The sequence below is a fragment of the Montipora capricornis genome, chromosome 3, assembly GCF_036669925.1.
Source record: "Montipora capricornis isolate CH-2021 chromosome 3, ASM3666992v2, whole genome shotgun sequence".
Taxonomy (NCBI): Eukaryota; Metazoa; Cnidaria; class Anthozoa; order Scleractinia; family Acroporidae; genus Montipora; species Montipora capricornis.
Window position 1 is genome coordinate 48,063,189 of NC_090885.1, and position 10,000 is coordinate 48,073,188.

The window sequence follows — 10,000 nt, forward strand, 5'->3', positions numbered from 1 at the left end:
AATGAATAAAGGAAGAAACAGGTTATCCAGAACTAATCTCTCAAAAAGTTTCATTATAACGTCAGTAACAGATATCGGTCTGAGCTGATCCAGAGTAGATATGTTGGTGTCTTTAGGAATGGGCTGCACATTTGCAGTCTTCCAAGTGATAGGTACTTGTTGTGTAACCAAGGTAACATTCAAAATATGTGTTATCGCAGGAGTGAGTTCCAGGGCATACTCCTTCCAGAACAAAATGGCAAGCCATCTGGGCCAGTAGCAGTTTTTTTTACATGCAAAAATGCCTTGAAAACAGATATCTTACGAATCACAGGAACTTCATGATGCTTCAAAATTTCCGACTTAACTGGTTCAACATAATTAGTGTCAGTATTAATCAATAGTCCTAATCGGCTAACTCAATGTTGTACCCAATTCAAACCCTTTGGGAATAAAACGTTTTGTTCCAGGTATTTCCATATCATTTAAATATGAATGCTATATTATCATGCAAATACAATACACAAAGAATCTTAGTCCCGAGAGATTTGAATTGGGTACAACATTGAGTTAGCCGATTAGGTCTATTGAAAGTGAGTATTTATATCATTCACACTGAACAAAGATGACAGATCACAGCCTGATGCAGCACGTCCAGTTAACTTATCTACCATTTTCCACCATAATCTACTTTCCGTAAGATGTTTTTTTGTTGTTTATTCTGATCCTATTCAACTGATTCTCCTTAATAAGCTGGGTTATTCTCGGTTGTAAGAGACCAGCCTCCAGTGCCATTCCTTTCCTGAGTATCTTATTCCTCTTAGACAGAGGCGCCATAAAAGGAAGGTCTTTGGATGACATTTTGGCTCGTATGGACGGAAAACAGCTCTTGAATTCTTTGTGGACCAAACAATAGAACTTGCTAGTAGCATTGTTTACGTTATTCTCAGCAAAGATTGGAGACCAGTCAGTAGCCTGGAGTTTCTGTAACAATAAGCTCTTATGATGGTCGCGAGCATCAAGAAATTCAACGACAGATCTCACAGAAGGTTTTTTTAACTTTAGGGAAAATAAATAGACTGGAGTGGTCCGATTTAATGATGCTCTTAGAGGTACACACTTTTCCAAATATATTCGGTGTATTTGTCAAAAACACTTCCAAAATGCGGTCATTCCTGGTCGATGTCTTAACTAGTTGCGAAAGACCACTTTGTTGCATAAGAGATTTTAAGTAAAGTTTGTTAACATCCTTAATCTTCCAATCATTTCTGCAAAGAATTGCACCTCCACCGCCCTTCTTGTTCACCCGGTCCTTTCGTAACATAAAATACCCATCTGGAGTAACAAGTGAACTATCAATATCCTCTCGCAACTATGTCTCAGATAACTAACAACGATCGACCGAATTACTCATTAATTCATTCTGTAGCTCTTCCCGGGCAAAGCTCTTCACGAGCGAACGAATATCTAGCACTAAGCACGTAGGTGAAACCCTGGGTAGGCTTGCACAACGAGTTGATGGAAGAAAAGAAAGAACTTGCTCCCGCAAATCATCACGCGAGGAAAAAAGTGTGCCTGTCCGTGCAGAAACTCAAAAAGGAATTCGGTGTCTTCCAGAAATTCGCCGTTTACCTCCTCGAGACCCTCTAAGACAGAATTGGCTTTTAGAGAATTTAGCACATAAGAAGACGGGACAAAACGACCAGAACGTCGAATAGCAAGTAACTGATTACGAGAGCATGGTGTAAGTTGCTGAGGCACAATATGCAAATTTATAGCAGAACGATCCTCACAGGAACTATGAGTTTTCGAAGGTTTAGCAATAGGACTAGGATTCTTGGCAATATCCATAAAAATTGTGATATCCAACGGCGGTTCATGCCCAGGAATAACAAGCGCTATCTGGCCATGCTTAGTCCATTTACAAAGTGGCAAGGTAGAGTTCCTGTATCGACGAGTTAGATTAATTCGGCGAACCATGTGTTGAACAAATAAATCCAAAAAACCTTGGTTTGCTTCGCTACAGCTTCTCAGGTTTCCACACATCCCAAAACCACCTCCACGTGGGGGAAAAACGTCAAAAACAGTATTCCATGAAACCATGTTTTAACCTTGTGTTTATCTCTTCGACACTCCGAACTCTTGGCTCCTGTGAAGATCTTCTAAAATTTCTTTTGAAATGTTCTTTAAAAGAACATTTTAAAAGAAATTTTAGAAGATCTTCACAGGAGCCAAGAGTTTGGAGTGTCGAAGAGATAAACACAAGGTTAAAACATGGTTTCGTTGACAAAATCCTTCCTGACATCAGCGCATAAAATTAGTAGAAAGAGAGTATTCCACGAGATAAAATAGAATGAAACAAGCAGAGCGAAAACTAGCGTGGCAGCCATTTTGGCGCCGTCACATGGATAATTGACGATCATGTACGATGTTTTTGCTAAAACAAGGGCTCTGGAGTGCAGGAATGGCGCAGTGTTGAGAGTACTCGCCTCCCAATGTGGCCCGGGTTCGATTCCCAGATCCGGCGTCATATGTGGGTTGAGTTTTTTGGTTCTGTACTCTGCACCGAGAGGTTTTCTGCGGGTACTCCGGTTTCCCCTCTCCTCAAAAAGCAAAACACCGTTATGTCGAATTCGTTATATGCAGTTCACTTAAGATAGGAAAATGACATTCAATACGAAGCAAAGAATATATTTGTAACTTACTCTTGTCTAAAAATACCAGCTTCATTGACAGACACAGCACTTGATTTGTGTTAATTGTTAATTTCAGTTTACAGTGTCCCCAATTAGTGCTCCAGCGCTAGAACGACTAGACATTTATTAATAAATAAAGTTTCTTTCTCTCTTTCTTTCTTTCTTTATGGACTATTGCATGGCTATATTCACTCTTGGTGGGTTTGTTGTGTCTACGTACACTTCTATAGTATTGATGTTCATGACCAATGCGTTTATAGCGTGGGCGAGAGGCCCTTTATAATCGCCCTCGGTGGCTTTGTTGTGTCTAGGTACATACGTACATATAAAATACTGTTGTTCATGAACAATTTGCTTATAGCATGGGCTGAAGGCCCTTGATAATTACCCAGGGTGGGTTTGTTGTGTCGAGGTACACATGAAGTATTGTTGTTCATAAGCAATGCGTTATAGCATGGGCTGGAGGCCCTTGATAATCACCCTTGGTGGGTTTGTTGTGTCCAGGAACACATGAAGTATTGATGTTCAAGAACTATGCGTTTGTAGGACTAGATTCAGGCCCTTGTCGTTCACCCTCAGTGGGTCTGTTGTGTCTAGTATTGTTGCCCTTGAGCGATGCTAGATTGGTCTAGAGGTCCTTGATAGTCACCCTTGTTGGGTTTTCGTGTCTAGGTAAGTACTTATTTCCTTCTATTATCCTTTCATCACGTTCGCTTAAGGAATTGATTATTCCCTGTTTTGGTCTGTTATTATCTTCTGCATGATTTTCTCTGTAGTCTTCCACTGTTTATGCTGCGTTCCATTTATCCATTTACCTTTTCTTTCCTTTTTCGCTGTCATTATTATTTTGCCGTGTGTTGCCTTATCCTTTTTCCTTTTTTTTAGTCATTTTCACACAGAGTTCTGGTCGACATCTCTCCCGTTTTCCCACTCAGTATTTGTTGGATTCATCCAAATCGGTTTCACCCATCCTTTGTGCTTTCTATACTTTCATGGTTCCACGATTTGGTCGGAGTTTGTTCTCCAATCAACAAGTCGTCTCATTTTGCGGTGGCAGCCTCGCCTGTAATGAAAGCACCGAAAGGAGTCGCTTTTCGCAGATTTTCCGATGAAGTTGTCGGAAAGAGCTCATATGAGCGATCTACTTCTATTGCATCATTAAGTTATGTTTGCTTTTAGGTCTTTCAGGTTTCTTCGCTTTTCGGTTGTCCCTTATTAGGGCTTATTTCAATTTTCATTGAAATGTGCTAAGTTGATCTGCTAAGGAAAGGCAGTCAGTTGTAAGTTTTTGTTTAATTCCGACGCGGATATATATATTTTTCTACCTGAGAAAATCTAATGGCAAGGCGACTACGGCGATTGAACGAGAGAAGAGAACAGTCATGAACCTGAGATTGGCGAAAATCGGGGATTATGAAAAACTGAGCTTTACTGAGGCGAAAGGAAGACATCAATGTAAACAAATTAAATGGAACATTTACTTAGCATTGAATAATGTATACATCATGTGAACAACATTTCGCTCTAGGCTCCAACATTTCCTTGAAAATTATGTTTTAATAAATGCATAAACACATTATGTGGTTTCCCTGGATGGTCTACCGGTATTTATCACGAGACCATAACTCACCATTCAAGTAAGTTCACTGATTTAGAGGCGATCAAGGATTACATGCGGAAGGTCATGAGCTTCTATTACATATGGTTTAGAAATTTTGACCATTTGTTTTTGCTATTCATCATTCAGCTATATTAACACTGGGTTCCAGAGAAATAAAACACCGTTATGTCGAATTCGTTATATGCAGTTCACTTAAGATAGGAAAATGACATTCAATGCGAAACAAAGAATATATTTGAAACTTACTATTGTCTAAAAACACCAGCTTCATTGACAGACACAGCACTTAAGTTCTCACAATACGCGTGCTTTCGCAGCATCTCAGTCTCGCCATCTTTCATTGTTTTAAAAGCATTCATTATTTTAAAAGCACCCTTCAGGTGAACCAAAGACCAACGGATAGCTTCCACTCTGTACTGGGACGGGCGACCTGACCTTTAGAGCTTATATTAACGGCGCTAACTCCAATACCAGTCAAATAATTGATCTAATCCTCCGTGAGGTTAACCAGCAGTGGGGAAACAACAACAACGATGTCGATTTCATCGCAAACGAGTGGAGTACTGAATGCCTTGATAAATCAGGGATTTTCCAACTCCGTTGTTAGATTAAAAAATACAGCTTTCTTTTCAAAAACTACGCTTTTAATTGAAAGCGTCTGATGCCAATGTAACTGTGAAATTTTTAACTTTGAAACCGTCATAACAGAAGCCTCCACAATGGTGGTGTCGCCGATAAAAGTGAAGTTAAGACGTGCACTCTGATTGGCTTATTCGCTTTAGCGGTTTCAGGATGAGAACCAAGCTCTGATTGGTCAGATAAAGGAAAGGAATGTAGTTCAAAGATAGTAGCCGTTGTTTGTGTGGGGAGGAGCGTTGCGTGACCACACGAAGAACGGTTGTGTAGGAGACTGAGAAACTTTCGTCTCTGGTTTTTCAATACTGCTGTAATACGAGTCTGGAATATTTCTCTGTCGGGTTCCTGAGAAACGTATCTATCTTGACTTCAGGGTGAACTATTTACACAATTATGAGGTTGAGCGGCCAATCAAAACGGAGTTTGTAATTGAAAATCTAGACATTTATGAGATACAAAAACAGATTCCCGCGCAAATCGCAATGCTGACAAGCACAAAAGCAGAAGGAATGGTTAATAAATATTAAGTTTTTTTACTATCTGAATGTTTTTGGGTTAGATTAAAGCGATATGTTGTTGAAAAACGTTAGTGGTAAAGGGGCTATTTAAATGATTTATGACGCTGAAAATTCCCAAAAAGCATGATGTAAACAATCTTCGCACTAGCAAGTCGTAGCAATAAATTTAATAAACCAGGAACTTAAAGAAATATTGTTGGCTTCCCAAATGAAGTTAGTTTTACACTATATTGACAAAACAGATCTTTTCTGACGTTAAATCTTGGCTACCTATCAGCTTGCGAGCGGCCGTTCAGGGGCACCCAACGACCAATTTGTAGTAAAATGTATTATTATACCCCAGTTAATGAAAATAATGTTATTAAGGCATTTTCAGATGTTTTTCAGTGTTGCTGGGAAAACATTATCTGTTCCTTTTTTCCAGCAAGACACAACAAATTTCCCAGCCAGCTAGATAAAATTGGTTGGTTTCCCAGCCAGCTGATCAAATTTATTTCCCAGCCAGGAATTCCGAGCGCTTTCAAATCCCTCGAGCCAAAACGACGGAACAAAAGCGACAAAACCAGGACAAAACAGGCTTTTTTCGCAAGCGCAATCACTCTGACCAGCCGTCGTATGTTTGTGACTATTCTCTGGGAGAGGGAAGGGGTTCTTTTTTTTTTTTTTTTTTTTTTTTAGTCGTCCTCAGTCTTCAGAGTTTCTACAGCCAGCTCGGGTTGAAATGGTAGAAAAAGTCAGTAATTCCCAGGCAAAACCTCTATCAATAACAAAATTTCCCAGCCAGCTCGTCGAAACACCTGTATTTTTGCCAGCCAGTAAGATTCCTCTGGGGAACAGATAATGTGAGGAACAGATTCGTTGGGTGCCCCTGGCCGTTGTTGACTGCCCGGTCACAAGTCTCTGAGAAAAGCCGAAGACGTGAATTTTCAGGCAAAGTTTTCGTTCTTCACGAGTCTTTCGGCCGCCGAAACACACGTATTTGGAGTGACATTTATTAGGCTTTACGGAACTGTTATTTTTATTGCGATTCGGGACTTTTCCTGTTGAGGAGAAAACGATTTGTGGAGTGAGGTCTGGCCAGCGATGGATGGAGTGGTCGGCCTTCCTATTCTTTTAGTAACCGTTTCCGGATAACTTCACTAAACGTCGTCAGAATGGCTCTAAACTCGGCACAAGAGACAAGTTTGTCACACATTTGAGGTAGGAAAACTTTATTTCAAATGAGATAGTTATTTACACAATTTTTTTACGATCGGTGATTTTCCCATACAATTCTCTATAAACACAAGCTGTCGCATACACCACGTATTTTCAGCTTGGGGAGCCTGTGGTTGCACTTAGTTTTTTGCAGACTATTTCACTTAAATTAAAGGGGCTATATCACGTTATTTTGGAGTGTTGCGGGGAAATCTTTAGTTAATCACGAGTTTAAAACTCGAAAATGGTTATGTGGAATTCCTTTACCGATAAAATTATCGTCGCATCACAAACGAAATGACTGAGAAAAAACGACCTTTATCCAGGCGATTTCTCATAAACTTGGAAAACGCCTTGCCGACCTTTTTCAAGATTACCCAAATGTAATGCACTTATCAATGTTAAGACCGAGGGGCGGGGGGGGGGGGGGAGGGGAGGGGAGGGGCGGGCTTGGGTTGGGGATTTTGACATTTTCATTTTAAACAAATTCCCCACCCGGCGGCAAGTGAAGGTGGTCAAATTTCCTTCGTACGATCAAAATCCCTCCCCTGGGGATAGAACGCTGCAGTTCAATACCACCCAACTCAGTGCCTTATGTATTTGTGTAACACGTACCACAGGCAACCCAGTGTTCGCTCATGGAGCGTCTAATTTTGTTTGCAGTGAGCTGATTCAATTTTTTTAATAGTTTGCTAATTTATTTTGTTTGTAATGTGCGGATTTATTTTGTTCGGAGAGTGCTGAGTTATTTTGTGTCCAGTGGGAGAATTTATTTTGTTTGCAGTGCATTTCATTTTGCTATTTGAGCGACTTCTTGTAATGTGCTGTTAAATTACTGGGAAACTTGTGTCCTTTATGGGCTTCCGTACAGAGGTTCTCATTTTTCGCGTCTCCGTTTTAACTGCTCGCTCCTCGCGAAAGAAAAAATAGAACCTCTTGCACCCAGGGTACAAAAGAAGTTACAAACAAACAAAAAATTGTGAAAAAAAAGTTATTACTTGTTCCTGTTTCATACCAAAAACAGTATAGAGCAGTAAAGCTTAAAAAAGAAGGAAAGAGAAATTATCAATGAACAAAAATTGGAAAATTTGAGTCCTGGCAAGTAAACTAAAAACAAAGACAAAGTTTTTGCAGGGGCTGAAATCCAAATACTCTATGCAAGACTAATAGTGCATAGGATATTCTTGACTTAAAGGAGAACTGAAGATAAAAATGAAATATTTTTTACTTCGCCAAATTTGTCGTGCTTGACTTAGTTAAAGGAAATATTCGAGTATTTGAGGGGCTCCTTACATTTTGACGTTTTTATGAGGCCAGAAAGATCCGTATTGGTCACTCGAAGGAAGTCCGCCATTTTGGCTGTACTATAGCAGGCTTGGGCGCTATGCGTGACGTCATTGAGCTCACTTGCTTGAAAGCGTGAAACTTGAAAAATGGTTCAGTGCGCTATTGTGGGCTGTTCTAGTAGAACTCTCATCGTTTCCCTCTTTAAAATGAAGTCGTTCTCGAAGAATGGATCATCCGAATTTAGAAGAAAAAACTAGCCAAATATCCAGCCCTGTCACATCTGTTCGGATCATTTCGAACCCTCCTGTTTTGAAGGTGTCTTGGCCACACCGGTCGATGCGACAATTGCATGTAATTGATGAAATGTTAACTTTGCGACTCCATCGATTCCATTTATACCCAGTGAGTAAGTTATGTTTTCTTTAGTCGGGAGATTTCAGTGGCAAACCAAGCGCCGGAGAAGTGAACCGAAAAGTTGTTTTTGCGAGCAACTGGGACACGTTATTTCGTGATTGGCATTCGCACTTCAAGCTGGGTTTTATAAACTCGACAACGATCACAAAGATATTTAATTGAAGTTTGAAAATTCGCAAAACTACGAACAGAGCTTGTGTGTTTACATACATGTTGTTCATTAATCGGAGCACTCAGACCCGCGATGGCAGTTTATAGCACTTTCCTTTGAAAACACACGGTCGAAAAGCTAGAATGCTGCGTTACACAACGAATAGTTTCTCAAATTGAATCGAAATGACAGACAAAACAAAAGCTGCCAACAGAATCTCTTAGTAATCAAGTTGTTTTTATTGCCTTTTGAATACAATCAGTTCACCTGAGATTTTGTTCATAGTTCCTCTATCTCTCGAGAGCAGATGCATTCCTTTTCTTGCCGTCCCGGCCTCCCAGTTCAAGCAAAAATCACAGCTGCACCAAGTCGTATTTCCCCATCTTGAGTTTTCCCTTTCGGTTGCTTCCTCTTCCTCGGGTCCTGAACTTTCTCGCATTGGATCGAAAGAATAAGGTTCAAGTTCTGCCATAAACTTACGTGTATTAACGACGAAGAAAGCGGAGTACTATGTTGAGACTTAACGATAACAGAAGATTTTGTGCGCAATGACGTCACAACATGGCGGCTGACATTCCTTTTTTGGAAGTAACCGGAAGGAAAAGCAAACAAAATGGAGGGCATTCAAATTGGAAAAACATCCAAAGATTTTGGGCAAATTCAAGGCCTTTCAAGATGAAAAAGGATTTTTCTTTTTGTTTAGGTAAAGGACGTTATATTTCGACAATAATAAGACAAAAAAATTGATCTTCTAGCCTTCAGTTCTCCTTTAACCTTGGTTGCTGGTACTGACCTGGTAAGACAAACTGCAGGGATAAGTACCATCCGATGTAGATGACGTGACCTGCCTTAGCAGTCTGGGATAGTAAGGATATTTGAAAATGTATAAATTGTACGGATGAGGATTCACGCTGAAATCCTGGCAAAATGTAAGGGCATAAACCAGACACTTATATTACCCAAAAGCGTTTTCTTCCCCTATTTTACCATTCAAATGAGTTCTGGTTTGAAACTGCGACACAGTACCGCGGTTGCATATGAATTTATTACATGTAAATTGTGGGACACTGATGTGTGAGGTATGGCTTTCTGACTAAACTTGAGAGTAATTAGCTACAAGCTGGGAGTTTGCTTGAAGACTACCAAAAACATCCTACTGGTTGCTCTTACACTGCTCTGTAGGGCTTTGCGTTACCAGTTAATATGATTTGAAATTAAGAGATAATGAACTTACATCTACTTGCATGTAGATTCTCCTTCAACTTGCGAGAGGAATATTTGAAGAGCAAAGTAACCTCGACACATGTGTTCACAACATCATGGCAGAGTCACTGGAATTGCTTGATGTGGAACGGTGCATGGTGTTTCTTATTGATGACTCTTGTGAAGGGGTGAATATTCTCGTTTGCAATATAGTAAAATAACATACGTATTACATGCATGTTCATCCATTATTCTTTTGCATATAAAATTTTCTTTGTGAGTGTATTACTGTTTCCAA

General features: G+C 39.9%; 1 protein-coding gene across 1 annotated transcript in view; it reads left to right on the forward strand.

The window, feature by feature from the left end:
• LOC138043300 (cGMP-specific 3',5'-cyclic phosphodiesterase-like) overlaps window positions 1-10,000 on the forward strand; it is a 104,337-nt gene that overhangs the window by 47,908 nt on the left and 46,429 nt on the right. The window contains exon 5 of the mRNA XM_068889511.1: window positions 9,750-9,890. Within this exon, the coding sequence (XP_068745612.1) occupies window positions 9,750-9,890 (141 nt within the window). The remainder of the gene's footprint in view (window positions 1-9,749; window positions 9,891-10,000) is intronic.